At 44.4% G+C, this 17,305-nt stretch overlaps 1 protein-coding gene across 3 annotated transcripts in view; it reads left to right on the top strand.

Moving 5' to 3' along the window:
• The window catches only part of LOC309372297 (uncharacterized protein C1orf141 homolog), a 64,356-nt gene extending 48,734 nt beyond the window's left edge, over positions 1-15,622 (top strand). For all 3 annotated transcript variants that reach the window (XM_081915790.1, XM_081915789.1, XM_081915791.1), the window contains 6 exons: positions 5,174-5,277; positions 6,141-6,250; positions 7,501-7,600; positions 8,286-8,391; positions 12,260-12,443; positions 14,493-15,622. In XM_081915790.1, coding sequence (XP_081771916.1) covers positions 5,174-5,277; positions 6,141-6,250; positions 7,501-7,600; positions 8,286-8,391; positions 12,260-12,443; positions 14,493-15,554 — 1,666 coding nt within the window. In that variant the 3' untranslated portion in view covers positions 15,555-15,622. The remainder of the gene's footprint in view (positions 1-5,173; positions 5,278-6,140; positions 6,251-7,500; positions 7,601-8,285; positions 8,392-12,259; positions 12,444-14,492) is intronic.
• The last annotated feature ends 1,683 nt before the right edge of the window (positions 15,623-17,305 follow it).

Below are 17,305 nucleotides of genomic sequence, written 5' to 3'. Positions count from 1 at the left end.
CAGCCAGGCGGATCTGTAGACAAGCCCCCAGCATCGCCGCAGAGCGTGGACCCTTTGCCTCCCAAACCGGCAGTTCTGCTCACAGCAACACTCCAGCTGCCTGATGGGAGACTCCTCGAGGTTCCAATAACGATCGATTCGGGAAGCAACGCCGACTTCGTGGGACTGCAGTTCGTTAAGCAGCACAACATGGCGCTCCTGCCTGCAACGACGCCTCTGAACGTGGTCACGGTAGACGGCAGGAAGTTGCTGGGGGGGCAAGTGGTGCAGCAAACCCCTCCCATGCTGATGCAGATTGGCAACCATCGAGAACTTATTAGTTTCAATGTCACCCACTTATCGGACACGCCCATCGTGTTAGGCATGAGTTGGCTGGAGAGGCACAGTCCCGCGGTCGCGTGGTATCAGCGGCAGATCACCTTTTGTTCATCGTATTGTGCTCAGCATTGCTTTCAGACCGATCAGGGAGGAGAAGCCGAGCAGCAGTTGCATCTGGGTATGGTGCAAACAGTGCCTCACAAGTACCAGGACTTCTTGGAGGTTTTCTGTGAGAAGGAAGCTGACAAGTTGCCGCCTCACAGACCTTACGACTGCGCGATTGATTTAGTGCCAGGGGCGCAACTGCCTGCTGCCAAGCTGTACTCCATGTCGGAGGACGAAATGCAAGAGCTTCGGGAGTTCATAGACCATAACCTCAAGCGCGGTTTCATCCAGGAATCTAAAGCAGCGGGAGGCAGCCCTGTTTTCTTTGTGAAGAAGAAAGACACGCCCCAAAAAAGGCTTATAGTGGATTACAGGTTCATAAACAGCTTGACTAAGCCCAAAGCTTTCCCCATGCCCAAGATTGACGACCTTTTAGCGACCGTCAGGAGGGGCAAGATTTTCACCAAGCTGGACCTACGTGGAGCTTACAATCTCATCCGCATCCGGAAAGGAGATGAGTGGAAGACCGCCATGTTCACCCCTCTGGGCACATACGAATACAGAGTCATGCCTTTCGGCCTCCAAAATGGCAGCCACGTTTTTCAAGCATTTATGCACCACGTGCTAGCAGGTCTCCTCTACAAAAAGTGTGTCTGCTTTCTCGACGATATCCTGATTTTCTCGGAATCGCCGGAGGATCACGATAAGGACGTGAGGGAGGTCCTGCAGAGGCTGAAGGAACACAGGCTGTACGCCAAGTTGGAAAAATGCCAGTTTGATGTCAGAGAGGTTGATTTCCTTGGCTACAAGTTGTCCGACGAGGGACTGGCCATGGACAGGGCTAAGGTTCAAGCGCTGTTGGACTGGAAAAGCCCTCGAAATCGGAAAGAGGTCCAGAGGTTCATCGGCTTTGCCAATTTTTACCGCAAGTTTATTAAAGGCTTTGCGAACGCGACGGCGGCTATCACTGACACCCTCAGTTCCAAGAAGAAGAAGTTCGTCTGGACCGAACAAGCGGAGCGGTCCTTCCGGACGCTTAAGGGTCTTTTCGCCTCCGAAGAGCAGCTGCTCCACGTGAATCCCGGCAGACCCATGCGGGTAGAGACCGATGCGTCAGACAGAGCGGTTGGGGCCGTTCTTTTGCAAGAGGATTCACAAGGCAACTGGAGACCGGGTGCGTTCTACTCCCGGAAGCTCAGCAAGACGGAGCGCAATTATACCATATGGGACAGGGAGTTGTTGGCCATTCATGCAGCTTTCAAAGCGTGGCGACACTTCTTGATAGGAGCCAAGCACACGGTGCAGGTCCGCACGGATCACAAGAACTTAGAGTATTGGCGGACGGCTAAGTTGCAGACCCAGCGACACATGCGCTGGGCGGAGTTCTTCGCGGACTTCGACTTCAAAATAGAATACATCCCAGGAGACTCCAATGTTATTGCAGACGCGCTATCCCGAAAGCCGCAATACTTGGAGGAAGCAGCTCCAATCGCAGCAAAGCACATTTTCGCACCGCAGGCGTGGACGTGCGCTACCATCGCAGTCGACCTGGACGCGGTGCGACGCGCATTGCAAAGGGATCAGTTTGCACAGTCTAAGATGGAGGAACTACGCGGAGGGTCGCGAGACAACGATGAGTTTCAATTGCAAGATGGACTTTTGACTCGTAAGGGTGCCCTTTACGTGCCCACCGACGAGCTTCGAGCCAAGGTTCTGCAACAATTGCATGACGCCCCTAGTGCAGGCCATTTCGGCAAAGAGAAGACGATGGAGTTGGTGGCTAGAGACTTTTGGTGGCCCCAGATGAGAGGAGAGGTGGCGGACTACGTCGCCAGGTGTGATATCTGCCAGAGGTCCAAACCAGTGCACCAGAAGCAGGCGGGATTGCTAGAACCGCTGGAGACACCGCAGCAACCGTGGGAGAGGGTAGCGTTGGACTTTGTTACAGACCTGCCCAGCTCCAGAGGTAAGACGGCGGTGTTAGTGGTGGTGGACTTGTTCACCAAGATGGCGCACTTCATCCCTTGTGCCAAGGTGGCGACGGCAGAACAGACCGCAAAGCTCTTCATCGATCACGTCTTCAGAGTGCATGGACTTCCGCAGTCCGTCTTGTCCGACAGGGGGCGCCAGTTTGTTTCCACTTTCTGGCGAAAGCTTCTGGGCATCTTGCACGTCAAAATCAACCTGACATCGGCGAGGCATCCACAAACCAACGGTCAAGCGGAGAGGGTCAACGCGATCATGCAGCAGTACCTGCGGTGCTACGCCAACCAGCGACCTGCGGCGTGGGTGGACTATCTGCCGATGGCTGAATTCGCCTACAACAACACGAAACACGCATCCACCGGGGTGACGCCTTTCTTCGCGAACAATGGCCGTCATCCCAGGACCTTCCCGAGATTTGCGGCACCAGGAGGGGGGGGGCCTCAAGATGCCGACCAGTTTGCAGCGGAGTTGCAAGAGGTGCACGAGGAGCTGCGGAGACATTTGGAGCTGGCAAAACAGGCGTATAAGGTGCAGGCCGATAAGCACAGGAGGGCGGGAGAGGACATCCAGGTTGGGGACTGGGTGTGGTTAGCAGCCCACGCGATGCCGGCCAGGTCATTGGCCAAGAAGAAGTTAGGACACAGGCAGCTAGGGCCATATCAAGTTGAGGCTAAGATCAATCCGGTGGCTTTTCGTCTAGCCCTTCCGGAGGGTTCCAGGGTGCACCCGGTCTTTCATAGGTCGGTGCTCACTCCCTACAAAACCCCACACAGGTTTCAAGAGTCAGGAGCACCCCCAGAGCCACGTAGGAGGGCGCCTGAGAGGGGGGAATCGCCAAGACCAGAACCTCTTAACGAGGTCACAGAGATACTGGACTCGAGATGGGGGGAGGAGGGAGTTGAATATTTTCTCGCCAGGGAAGGCACTCCGGCCTCTGCCAATAGCTGGGTGCCGGGTTACGCGTTGGACGAACCCCTGTTGAAGGAGGAGTTCCATGCACTTTTTCCGCACAAGCCCATGCCCGAGGAGTATTTTGATGATTGGCTTTTCACGCCCACTTTGTCGGACAGCACGTTCGAGGGTTTCTCCTCGCCCGAGGGCCATACGCCCGAAACAAGCCCGACCAGGGATCCGAGACTGGGGGGGGAGGAGACAGGCCCTTGTTGGTGGGTGGATCAGCCAAGGGAGGCATGGAGTCAGAGATGGATGGTAGGTCCTTGGCAGGCAGCGCCAGGAGAAACAGTGATGGAGGAAGAGACTGTGATGTCTTTGGGTGGGGAGCCCGAGTTCGAACACACATATACGGAGCTGCCAGAGGAGAACGTTGAAGTGGACAACCTGTATCCTGAACCGACCCCGGAAGAACCACGTTTTCCTCAACCTGCACCCGGCGAGCGGGAGGGGGGAAGGGGGGGCTTCGAGGGGGGGATGGATGTCAGGGTTTCTGGGAGAGAGGAGGAGATGACAGAGGAGACGGAGAGCGAGTGGGAGGAGGGGCAGAAGGATGAGGAAGAAGATGACGGAATTCTAAGGGAATCCACGAGTCTGAGCAGCGAGTCAGAGGATTCTCAAAAGGGGGTTACCTTAATCAAGCAAAAGGGAGGAGAAGGGAGAAGCGGAGAGGAGCCCAGTGGAAGACAGACGCAGCAAGAGGCGTCTCAGCTGGAACGGAGTAAAGGGGGTGGAGTCGTCAGCCTCTCGGAGGGAGCAGGATTAGGAGAGAACAGAGAAAGGGGGTTGGAGCAAGGTGTTCAGCCGGAAAGGGTGGAGAGCAGAACAAAGGGTGGTGTAGCGGTCGAAAGAAAGGTCAGGAGCAACGTACGCGCGCCAAGTTCAAACGTAGAGGCGCGCGGAAGTGGAGAGAGCTCAGGGGAGGAGCCCGGCCCCAAAGCCAGAAGGAGGGGGGAAGAGGCGGCAGAGGATTCAGCCTCAGGCGAGTCACGGAGAGAGGGAACCCAGGGGGGCAGGAAGACCCTGCGGAAAAGAAAGGAGAGGAAGAGGTGGTCTAGAGCCAGGCTATTAAGTTGGTGTGGAAGAGGGGAGGAGTCAGAGGGGACTTCAGCGGTCTAACGTGACAGACGTACGGCCACAATGCTGAACTGTATGAGAAGCAGAAATCTTCAATAAACTTTTCCTGTAAATAAACTGCAACGGAGTGAGGTCTCTTGTGAGCTGGGACCCATCCTGGGTGGCCGTGACAATTGTGTATGTATGTGATATGCATGCTTGCATGCATTCCAAAAGTAAGAGATGTGTGCCTAAGCTTTGGGCCTAAGCTACCTCACTGGGAGTGGGGGGGAAATAAAAGGGGGAGTACCAGGTTTGGTGCTTTGAGTTTGTTGGAGAAAGAATGGGACATAAATTTAGTGAATAAGAACCCAGGGTGATCCTGTCCAACAACCTCACGTCTCCAGCTTCAAGGATTGCATGGCTGCCCCCACCCACAATGTTTTTTTGTTACATTTGGGTTGTTTTGTTCACTGCTTTATGATTTTGTTGAAATCTGTCCTGAAATTTATTTTAAAATAATTTAATTTTTTAAAAAATAACTTTATGTTGAAAGAACGGACTATAACATTTAAGAAATAAACTAGTGTGTAAATAAAAGTAATCCCGTGAAAACCAACATGTCAATTAAAACAATCTCTTTAAAGCTGACAAGATGCTGACATTCTTTTCTGCTGCCTTTCCCAAGCAATTTAACCGTATCCAGTCATATAATGTTTCCCGTAGTTTACAGCTGTTGTTATTGTATTACTGTTAGGCCCCAATCTCAGTCAACACAAAGGAAGGATCACTCTGGGAAACCTGTTGTGAGGCTATTTAGTGCTCCAAGCTACCTGAAACATAAACCAACTAATCAGAGAGGTATGTTTGCTGTTTTTATTTAAAGCAGGGAATTGGTTTGGAACATTCCACACCCTCCCCCCCCCATTTTTTTAAAATGCTTCTGCAACTAGGGTTCCCCCAAGCCTGATGGTACCTTCCTCTTCTGTGTTGATGGCACCATTTTGACTCCAAAAGGATCCACACTAGGAGAATGTGGTCAATATTAGTATGCAGTATAATATAGGATATGGGATTACAGTCATCGAATACTGCCCATTGAAGACTGAATTATCCCAGTGGGCTTCAGTGCTGTACAATTTGATTTTTTAATAGAATTTTGTTTTTAAAAAATGCAGTAAAATAGCATTGGTCAGTTCCAACAAAACTTGTACAGTGTTACATGCATATATCAATTGCATTTAAAAATAAAAGTTGAGTGGGGACACTATAAAATAACTGAAACATTGAACACATTGTCAAGGGTTTAACTACCGTATCTGTGACATAACCTCTCCATAAGGAAGCATGAGTAGTGGAGGTCTTACATTAACATCACTTCTATTTACATGGTGATCACACGTTATTGAAATGACCATGTCCAGTTTGACCTCTAATAACCCTTCCGTGCTGCATTAGGTGCCCAGAAAGAGCCAAAAATCGCAAACATTTTCTAGCCATCCTGTCAGAAATTGTCCTTTGGAGTCCTTAAAATGGGAGCCAATCTCTAAACAGGCAGCAGTAAACAGCATGGCAGTGAGTTCCCTTTTTGTATGAGGGTAGAGAATCTAGATCTGTGTCTAGCGACAGAAGAGCCAGAGCTGGGTTTGAGTTCTGTGGGTGACCAATAACATTAGTGACAACATCAAAAATGTGATTTATTCACATTTTTATGTTTTTTTCAGTGAACATGGAGGCTCTAGATGGAGGTTTCACGCTCCTGAAACTAAAACAAAGACTTAAATCTGCTCATTCCGCCACAGAAGTTCAGAAAAGACCTGGGAGAATGTCAGAGGTCAGCCAGGCTGCCAAGCGTTTTCTTGCTGTTTCTATAAAATAATTTATTGAACAATCTAGCACACTTGTGTGGTATATGGGTCAACTGGTTCTTATTTGCTGAAAAATTAATTGGTGGTGGTGGTTAGTGAGATATTGTTATTTTTGGTCAAAATGTATGTTTACATGATGTATTAAAGAGGAAATCAATTAGATTGGATGGCAACCCCGTACCACTGATGGAGGAAATTTGCATGGCTTTGACAGTGTTAAGCAGCCTAGGTTGTTTTAACAATGATGCACAGTGTTGCGTAATACACCAGTTCTGTGTTACTGCCAAATGTTCCCATAATAGTCTGCAGAAGAAAGGAATGTTCTCCTTGGGGAGGATAGTGTCGATAATTCTGGTTGCCTGCTAATCCTAACTATTTTTTAAAAAGATTATTTTAGATAAAAATCATTAAATGTTAAACTAAACAACTCTGTCCCTCTTATGTGGGATGCAATTTAGAAAGGCAGATTATATAAATGGGACAAATAGGCATAAAGACAGGAAATGAGAATAGCGAAAGAAATAGCAAAGGCTTTCTTGAATATTTATTTCACAAATATTTAACCTGCATAAGTAGTCATTTTTGTAATTACAAATTACATTTAGAGCCACGCGCTATTTTTCCTATGAAATCATCCTTAGCAACACAATCCTGTTTATAGAACCCTCTGTTATAGGATCAAAGAGGAATAAATAAGCTGCATGTTTTAAAATATATTAATGTGTTCATGTATTCTCATCCAATACGTGGTTTCCCTTCCTTCACATTTTATCCTCTCAACATCCCTGTGAGGGAAGTTATGCTGAGAGGCAATGACTGGCCCAAGGTCACAAGTGACCTTCATGGCTGAGTAGGAATTCAAATCTTGGTCTCCCAATTCCTAGTTTAACACTCTATCCACTACACTTTAGGCCTGAGACACCACCCAAAATATAGCCTTATGTTGACTACAGAGGCATTTTGAATACAGAAGAAATGTGACTAGTTCTTGTGTAAATTGATATGGGACAATTTTGCATGTGACATGATAAAACCTAACTCAAAGTATTAAAAGAACATTTGCAATTTGAGTCAATTATATCAAAGACATGTTGTTTTCATATGGCTCTATATCATTTAATTGTAGCCCAAAGTGATATTGCTTGCATAGGATAATTGCTGTAAGTCTGTATAAGTGCTTTGACATATGCACAAAAAAATGTTTCCCAACAACCAGGATGAAAGGAAATCTCTGAGTGGCATGGATGATTATCCCAGGAGTGTATTTACAGGAACCAGTCGTGAGGATGGCCGGACAACTGCTGTTGTGGGAAAAGGTTGGAGAAAAATAAATAATAAAAATGACTAACAAAAACCATAGTAGCCATTACATAGCACTTTGGCCTCACAAATGCCTCATTTTGAAGAACCATCTCAGTGAGAAACAGACCATCACTGAAAAAGTCATAGTCCAATTGTTGAGTTTCGCCCCCAAAGGCTGGGAAAACTAGCGATGATGGTTCTTGAACCAGCAGCATTTGCCTAAACTGGGAGAGCAGACGAAGATTTATTTCTGCATATATTATTCGGTACATCTCGTGCACTTCTTAAAACAAATTTCCTAACCTTTTGAGTACAAAATAAAATATTTGTTAGAATGTATTGACCTAGTTATATTTTATACGTAATTATGATGGAAATAAACCAGATGCTTATAATTTCATTGAAAAACCGTAGTTTAGGGCAGGTATGGAGGGCAGGTATGGAGGTTCTCTTTGTGGCTAGCTTATAAGCAGTTTATAAATGACAGAGGCTCCGTGCTGAGCTTTCGTATCTGAATCAGCTCTCAGACCAACCACAGAAACACAGCGGTGCTACCCTGTACCCTCATATTCTCTACTTTATCTGACTTCAAGTTATTAATTAATATAAGCTACTATGAGTGTTCTCTGTGAAAAGCCACTTTTATCTTGTCCATGCCATTGTATTTGTGAGATGAAATAAATTTCATTGTCATTTCAGGTGTTTATGATGAAGCCAAACATGGAGTTGATCAGGAACTGAAGAGAAAGGGTAAAGTCAAATCCTGTACAAATGTCCATTCGTTACAAGATAACCTGAACAAAAGGTAACTATTAAGAATCAAGGAATAATAGTGCACATAGATTTCTTGTTATAATGCATTAGCATAGCATTTAACTCAGTGGTGGCTAAGCTATGGCCCTACAGATGTTATTGCACGACAGCTCCCATCTTGCCTGACGATTGGCCGTGCCGGCTGTGGCTAATGCTAGTTCGAGCCCAGTGACATCTGGGCTGCCACAAGTTAGCTATAACCTGATCTGATTTCTTTATTTTTAGTCATATCTTTATTGTATGAGCTGCAACACCAAATTAAAACCAAATTGGGGGCCCTTGTGCGGTTCCCCAAATAGCGGCCCCCTTCTCCCAAGAAGGAATGCATGAAATACAGTGCCGGAAAATATTAATCGATGTAACAAATGTACTACTATGTAAGCTTTCAGGGACTACAAAAAAAAGCATGTGCATTTTCACAGCTCTCACCAAAACACAATCAAAAAGCACTTTGACAACTTGGATAAAAAGAGCATACTCTGTGCAGGTGCAGTTTCATATTTCACAATCCCTTTTCATTTTTGCTTGGGTCAATCACCAACTCTTAGCCTAACTGCCCTCACATGGCTGTTGAGAAGATGTAGAAGGAGGCATAAAATGGCTACAAAGGAGGATGTGGTGCTTGTATCAGACATCAAATTTTGGTTCCTTTAACCAAAGTGATTATATATAAATGTATATATAAAGGTCCATTTTGGGGGATACTCCACCCCTGCAAATTAGTATAGCTTCAAGGTTTCAGCCAATCTTAATCTAGCCTGTCTACCACATGTTTTACCAATGCACAAGTCCTACTTGTGTTCAACTACACAGGGGATTGATTCCTAAGAGGAGTTGTCTTAGGCCTGTAGCCACTGGAGAGAAGGAGACTAGAATGCAGAGTGGCATACTTTATTTTTTATTTTTTAAATTTTTGTAGATAATATAGTAAGGAGTCAGTATTTTCCTATGCCCTTTTAAAATGGGGCGTTTTTGAGGGATTGCAACTTTTATTTTGATTATGGGGTTTTATATTTTGATTTTATTCAGTGAACTGCCCTGAGACCTCTGGCTATAGGACGGTATATAAATTCAATAAATAATAATAATAATTGCCCAGTAAAAGAATAAAGCTGCTTCCAACATCCAGTGTTCTGTCCCAATAGGAAAAAAACACAAGGATTCTTATGGACTTGCGTCCAAATATCTCTCATCAATCATAGTTCTGACTTCACTCATTGGCTAAAAACACTGAAAGGCAGGAGCAACCAGACTAGCTCACAGAAATTGCTTAGAAAGATGCTTGCATATTTTGCTTTATAATGTTCTTTCTAGTAGGGCTAGAGGCTTACTTTTTATAAATGAAAGCTCATATAATTTATTATATAATAAAAATGCAAGGGTGTCATACTGCTGTAGTGTGCTTGGCCACAGACAGATGGCACTGTGGACCACATTGCAACAGCATTGGAAGGCAAAGAGGAGGGAGACAGAGGCAGGGAGACAGGAGGCCAGTGCAGGTGGGTGGGTGAGCAGTGATTTATTGATACTGATATTTTTTTTACTTGTGCCTTCCTTGGGATTCTCCAGATTCTGCCCATACCTCCCCCTTTTGTGCTTGGGTGGTGCAATTTTGGCTAAAATTAGCATGGGCACTATCCTCGAAATTTCAGAAATAGAATAGAAGGTTATATAAAGTAGCGGGGAGAGGACCTTCATTTGTAGCAGTTTTATATTGCTCTCTTCCCTATCCCTCTCCTGATGCCCTGCCATAAGAAATTAGTAATATGTAAGTGTGTATGTGTGTGTGTAGAGCTAGTGGTTTTGTTTATTACTAGTGGGACACATAAAATGCAAAGTCAACAAATTCCCATAAAAACAATTGAATAAAAATCAGTAAATACTATTTTGATACAGTATCATTATTTCAGAATATATTTAGATAATATTTCCCAACTATTCATTTAACACAACAACCAATACAGTGGTACCTTGGGTTAAGTACTTAATTCGTTCTGGAGGTCTGTTCTTAACCTGAAACTGTTCTTAACCTGAAGCACCACTTTAGCTAATGGGGCCTCCCGCTGCCGCTGCACGATTTCTGTTCTCATCCTGAAGCAAAGTTCTTAACCCGAGGTAATATTTCTGGGTTAGCGGAGTCGGTAACCTGAAGCGTATGTAACCTGAAGCGTATGTAACCCGAGGTACCACTGTTCATCATATGACTGTATTTTATCCTGTACCTTATGGTTCTAATATGTAACAAATATAGAACACTTTTCTATAAATACTTTGTTCTTTTTATGCCTTCTCTAATAATATTTGTGGGTCTTTACATGTCTTTGTTTTATAGTCCATGGTTCATGGAAATCTCAGTCCCCCTACAGAATAAATTTCCTTCAATTATATGTTGAAAGCTAAGCTAATAAGTCTTTTTCCTCCCTTTTGATTCCAAGAAAATAATACTCTGTCAGAAAATAAATAAAACTTATGACAAAATATAAAATATATACTTACAAAAGAGCACTTTGGCAATCTCACTTTTATTTCCTACTAACATATATGGAATTGTTCAGAGCCTATCAAAGTGCCACAGCTTGAGTACGAAAAATGCTCCTGTTTGCCCAAGAATGTGGAATCCATGGGGCATATGAAACTCCAATATACTTGCTCCTCCCTTTTATGAGGCTTACAGGACACATTTTTTGGGATCTGTTTGACATCAGGATCAAGAATACCTTTACTATATTATTTTATGTGGCTTTTGATGTCTGTTGGACTATACAGAAGGACTGCAGGTTCAGGTTTGGGGTTTTGTGGTTAAAATAAAAAGCCAAGTAAAATTGGGAATATGACAAAATATTTTACAATTATTCATAGCGTGGATAGCAAGTAGGTAGGGAGCAGCTTTCTTCTTCTCCAGACTCACCCAGTAAAGTTGAACTGGCCATCTGATTAGACAGAGCAGCTGTCTTTGGCAGCCAAATCCCTGCAGAGTATGTGTGAATGTGCTATAAAATCGAGAGCACTCGAATAGATGGAATTAATAAAGTATTTCTGAAAACCGGTACTATTGCTTTGATCTGTGTGGTTTCTCCCTCAGACCCTGAGTTGCGTTCACGACAATTTTTCTGATGCAAACAAGAAGACAAGGCAACTGCTTTATGTTCATTGTTTCTTGGATGCACCTATGGAAAAATGAGAATATATTTAAAAAATGTGGGAGAGTTGTAGATGTAGAACATTCCCAAGTTAGATTACAGCTCAGCCATGGCAGCTGAACTGCTATGCAATAGGAGGACAATGACAGTGACCTAGAGTTGTAGTAAGAATGACTGAGAGTAACATGTGCAAGGTGCTTGACACATTGAAAAAGCATGTTGTTGTTAATAGTAGTATTACTACTGGCTTTGAAGCATACCAGGTGAATAATTGATCTGGTGCTCTTGCAAAAGGCCTTATCTGAACACATACATTCATACACACAGACATTTATATACCACTGTATCATAAAAAATATATCACAGTGGTTTACAACAATATAAAAACCAAACCAAACAATAAAATCATAAAAAGTTTTTTTAAAAAACAAGTTAAAAGATAAAAGGAATGAAAAGCAAACATCAGTAAACCATTGTGGGAATGTATTCTTAATTGCCTGCATAGGCCTGACAGAATAGAAATGTTTTTAGCAGATTTTTTAAACTGGGCACAGAAGGCCCTCACTGAATCTCAACTGGCAGAGTGTTCCACAGGACTGGGCTGATAACACATTACTTTTGAAGAATGTAATATCAGGGTTGGAACTAGCAATATGCAGTAATATTGCTTATTTAATGGTTTGGTGACCACTTATTACTATCACTTTTTTTTTAATGCAGAGACGCTCTTTGGAAATATGATTTCACCAATGAGGAAAAAAATATTAAGACTTTTACCCACTTTGAGGATGCAGTACTGAAAAAGAAGGTTTCTGTACCTCTGTGCATTGAGGATGAAATAGAAAAACCAAATGCCAAAGTGATCAGAGCTGGCAGTTCAAGGCCAAAATGTGACAGTTTTCCGGTAATATCATCTCTCCACCGCTACCACTACACCTGTTTAATGGGTTTTTAAAAAAATTCTATAGGTTAAGAAAGTAGTTACCTTAAGAATTTCCCATTCTGATCCCAATGTTAAGATATCCACTGGAAAAACAGGTTACATGGTTTGAAAGAATTCTCATTGCTAATTACAGAATGCAAGAGAATTCTTTATGAAGAACTGGTTGACAAAAATGGAAATCCCTGTGGCTTAATATATCAGTTAAATCAGTAGCTGTCTTAGGCAAGAGGCTGCTAAAATACATCATAAACCAATAGACTTCACAGTGCAACTATCCCTCTTATTCCTATTTGAAGGACCAAAAGAATACATTTTTTGTTGTATATTTTAAAACTCTTTTTTTAAATGGGGATGTGTATTCGACCAACTACTGCTAAGCATGGACAATTGAAATTAATGAACCAAGTCATGTTTCTAACCTCAATAGGCCTATTCTGAGTAGGACTAACACCACACAGAAAGTCCCATTTCCCATTGGATAGCAGCTAATCAGCATTCTGTTCAACTAATGCTGATGGTAATATACAATTTTTTTACAGTCTTGCCTTGTTATATGTTATCTTAACCATATTCACATGACCTTTAGCAACTGGCTTAACTGACATCTAAGCCCACAGATATAATGTTTTTATAGGAGCTGAGTGAAATGTGTCACAAAATACGGGGATTGATTTTACTGCTGAATTAAACCCTCATTGCAATCAGAAGACTTCGTTTACAAAGTACTATCCCCCCACCCAAATGACTTCATGTGTTTTCAAAGCATATAGATTGGATCTTACTAATACTACAAATACAGAAATGGGGCCAGCGTCATACAGTGCCTGAGAATGCTGAGCTTGTATGTGGGAAATCTCGTTTCAGTCAAATTGCTACTAAGCTATGTGTATTTTTGGGCAAGTCATTATCTCACAGCCTTGCCCATCTCATGGGGTCATTGTGAAGCTGAAATGCTAGTATGAGCTCTTTGAAGAATGGGTCATGCACAAAGGAAACTGCTTTAGTATGACTCAGTATGTTAGATCACTGGTCCATCTAATCCAGTATTGTCTACACTGACTGGCAGCAGCTCTCCAGAGTTTCAGACAGAGGTCCTTCCTATCCCTACCTGGATATGTTCATGTCATGAGACTCTTAGTGCCTTTGGGTTCAGGTCTGGGATGGCAGACTGGAGGAATGGGGAGGGGCGATTGAGACAGTAGAGCAAAGCCTTTCTGAAGAAAGCTCTTCCCTGGCAGACAACAATGCTGGAACAGGAGTTCTAGCTGCTTCCTACCCTTGTGCTGATGGTGGCTGGAGAGACCTCAGAGCTATGACTTGAGGTGGCTGAACTGAATTTAGTGGGCACAGGTCTAATAAGCACTCCCAGGGTCAGACCATGCCTCTGCTGGTGAGAACAGACTCACTTGCCCTAGCAGAGTGCATGTCTACAAGCTAGACATTCTCACCAAGCTAATAAAGCTTGCCAAGTGGGCAGGAGAACTTGTTGGGACACCTTCGCTGCTCTCATATGGTTGTGTACTTCATGCCCCCGTCTTGGACTTTGGGATTCTAACCTGACTCCTAACTCGGTTAACTCCTCCATCCTGTTTGTAGGAGCTTTGGGATTGAGTGAACCCCTTTCTGCTGTTCCACCTGTACTGTACTCTGCTTTAATAAAGCTCTTTCTCTTATTCTGCTGTAATGTCTGGAGCAGCAGCCAGGACTTTCAGGGACTGAACTGAACCCCAGGCAAGCAAAGTATGAGCTCTGCCACTGAGCTAGGCAGAGCATATGTGTACAGAAGGCCCAGGTCTAATCCCTAGCATCTCCAACGGAGCACTCCGAGAGAGTTCTGCCTAAAATCCTGAAGATTTGTTGCTGGTCAGTGTAAACCATACTGGACTAAATGGACCAATATTCAAATTTAGTATAAGTCAGTTTTCTGTGTTTATATAATTCTACATGTGTATGAATATATCAGTTTTGTTGGTGTGAAAGGTTTTAACATTTCTCTCCTCCTTTCTCTAGAAGTCAAGTGAATCATTTCCTGTCTACTGCCACAATGAAGGGTATGTAAAGAAGCATGCATTGAATACATGTCTTTCTATGTATGGGGAAGGAGCATTTTATGGTGTGAATAGGAGTGGTGAAATATGCATGCAGCTAAACCCGGTCCTACAAAATAACTATAATGAATCTACTGCAATCACCAGAAGTAAACAAAATTCTCCCCCAAATGAAACTACAAAGAGGAAGAAAAAGCCAGCCCTGTCTGGGAAACCAAAACGCATCGCTGTTCAGATTTTATCTGTGAAGAAAACACCATGTGATGATATCTTCACAAGTTCTCAGAAAGAGATTGTTCAGAAGATGAGTGCAAGTGTCACAAAAACTTTCAGCAGACATACGGTCCCTGAAAGGAGTATTTCAACAAACATGCCTCAGCGTCAGAAAGAAGGCCTTATGGTATGTGGAGAGAATCCAACGCTGGCCATATACCGTACTATTTCATCTAGAAGTCTGATTTCAGGAATAAAATCCCAACTTCCAGACTTTTTTGAGAAGGAGTTAGCTTCCCCCGAAGAACCCCGTAAGAAGGATAGAGTGCTTTTTGTGGACTACATCCCCATCTCAAAGCCAATTCCAATTCCAAGATCTGGAAATAAACTCGCTAACCACCAAAACTCTGTCCCTTCAGCTCGCAGTTCATGCTCATCTCATAGTTGTGCTAAAATCGTATCAGTGGAAAGCAGCAAGTCTGAAGTGAAGCACCAGGATAATTCACACCAGAAACCTTTTCTGGATGAAAACAGGGCAAGCAACATGGAAGTCTCAGCCCAGTCCCCAGCCCAAGAAGACAGTGAGAGGTTAATTGGGCCAACATCATCACTATCACTCAGGAGCTTTCAGGAAGAAGTAAATAGTAGCCTTGAGCCCCAGAAATCAGAATTGACCGCATGTTCAGAAGAGCAAAGCGCTGGGTCTGCACACGCTCCAGTTATAAGCATACCAACAGCAGAATTCGATGTCTCCGAATCCCATAGGGATCCGAGCATGCAGAACCTGTTACCTGTGGGTAATGAAAAGTAGCTTCAACCTCTGAAATGACTGTTGTGTGAAGTGCATAATAAATCTGTACAATAATCACTTCCTCCAAATCTGTTGCCACAAAGTAGTCCAAAGGGATTGCAACCAGTGAGGGAGGTATCTTTGTCAATACGTAGTTTTTTATTATTATTATGAATGATATAGTAGCTTGGCCGTAGAATATCAGATGCACGGAAGCAGCAAATGCCATGTGCCATCTGATGTTTCGCCAGAGTCTCACAAAATGTGATGTTGCATTGGCATTCTAGTACTAATTTCCACTCCGAGAGGGGAAAGTGAAGGCTAGTAAATAGGTTAACCAAAGCTGCCTGGTGAATTCCTAGGTGCATACTCCATATTATTGAAAGAGTGTTGCTGGCTACTAGGTGGCATCCAAACTCAGTTCAAGGTCCTGGCCTTTAAAGCTCTAAATGAGGGGTGGGAAACCTCAGCCCAAAGGCCAAGTGCAGACCTCCAGCCCTCTATTATCTCACTGTTGCGGCTATGCCCAGGTCATGCACCTCCCAATGACACACCCTTGATGTTTTTTCATGGCTGGAATGTGTTCTTGGAATTGTGATGTTCTGGACTTACCAGGATAGAGGTGTGTGTTTGCATGTGTACATAGAGAGACTGCAAACCTCTAAGTGGATCGAATAAGCCTGCCGCTCTTAACCACTACACCACACTGGCTCTCTTCAGCATAAGAGTGTCCTTCCAGATAGCAATTAACATGTTATTTTGGGGGAAGTAAAGCAGAACAACTCGCAAAGTGGAATGTGTGAATGGTTCTGTACAAATCCAACATTAATGTATTATCATTGCATCAATGACATGTTGCAACCCCCACCAATCTGGAGCAGTCCCTGAGCTCCAAAAAGATAAAGTAATTCTAGTGAGTGCATATGGGAATAATTACCACTATGCAGTCATGGAAATTGGTAAAGTAATAGCTATACCTCTTCAATTCGGCATTTAATGCTAACCACCTAATATGAACCACCTATGTACTTAAGGAAACACCTGTGGCTACTTATATGTAAAATGAAAAAACTTTTGTAACTTTTATATTAACTGCTAAGCTAGTCTTCCATGTACCTTATAGTTGCATCCTTTATAAAGCAATCATATTAGGGGGGTGGGCGGCGGTATGGGCATAGCCAGGATTTGGGGGGCGGCAAACTTCATGTTTGGGGGCTCCCAGGACCGAGTTAGTTTGGTATTTTTATTTATTCGTTAATTTGATTGGGGGGCCTGCCCACCCCCACGCGGCGCGATAAAGCGCAGGAAGGAGCACTATGAACTTCTATTTCTGCGCAAAGGGCCTCTTCTCACGCCCCCGACAGACGTGGCTCGCAAGCGTGTTGGCGGCGCTGCACGTGATCCCTTCTCAACACGTGATGGGAGACAAGAGACTCTTAGTTTCCCTGCTACCCTGCCGCCCCCACCTGGGCTTCTCGTGGTGGCGTTAGCCCCGCACTGTGGCTAGGAGCAAAAAATAAGGGCACCCTTTGCGCGCTCGGGGAAATTCTGTCGCGTGCCTCGCTGGCTCTGTGTCTTAGAACTGGTTCCGACGCGGTGGCTTGGCTGAAGCGACGCCGCCCTTTCCCGGGCAGGGGAGCGACTTAGGCGCGCAGGAGGACGCAGCCTACTCTTTCGGGGCTGGGAGAGAACGACCCCCCTTGCAGCTCAGAAGAACAACACGCCGGGCTCGCATGTTGCTGCGTGAGGAGCAGAGCCCCGCTGCGCCCCTG

This window comes from Podarcis melisellensis, assembly GCF_964234715.1.
Source record: "Podarcis melisellensis genome assembly, chromosome: 6".
NCBI classification, from domain to species: domain Eukaryota; kingdom Metazoa; phylum Chordata; class Lepidosauria; order Squamata; family Lacertidae; genus Podarcis; species Podarcis melisellensis.
Note: the sequence above shows the minus strand (reverse complement) of the source record. Positions and strands in the feature narration are given on the sequence as shown.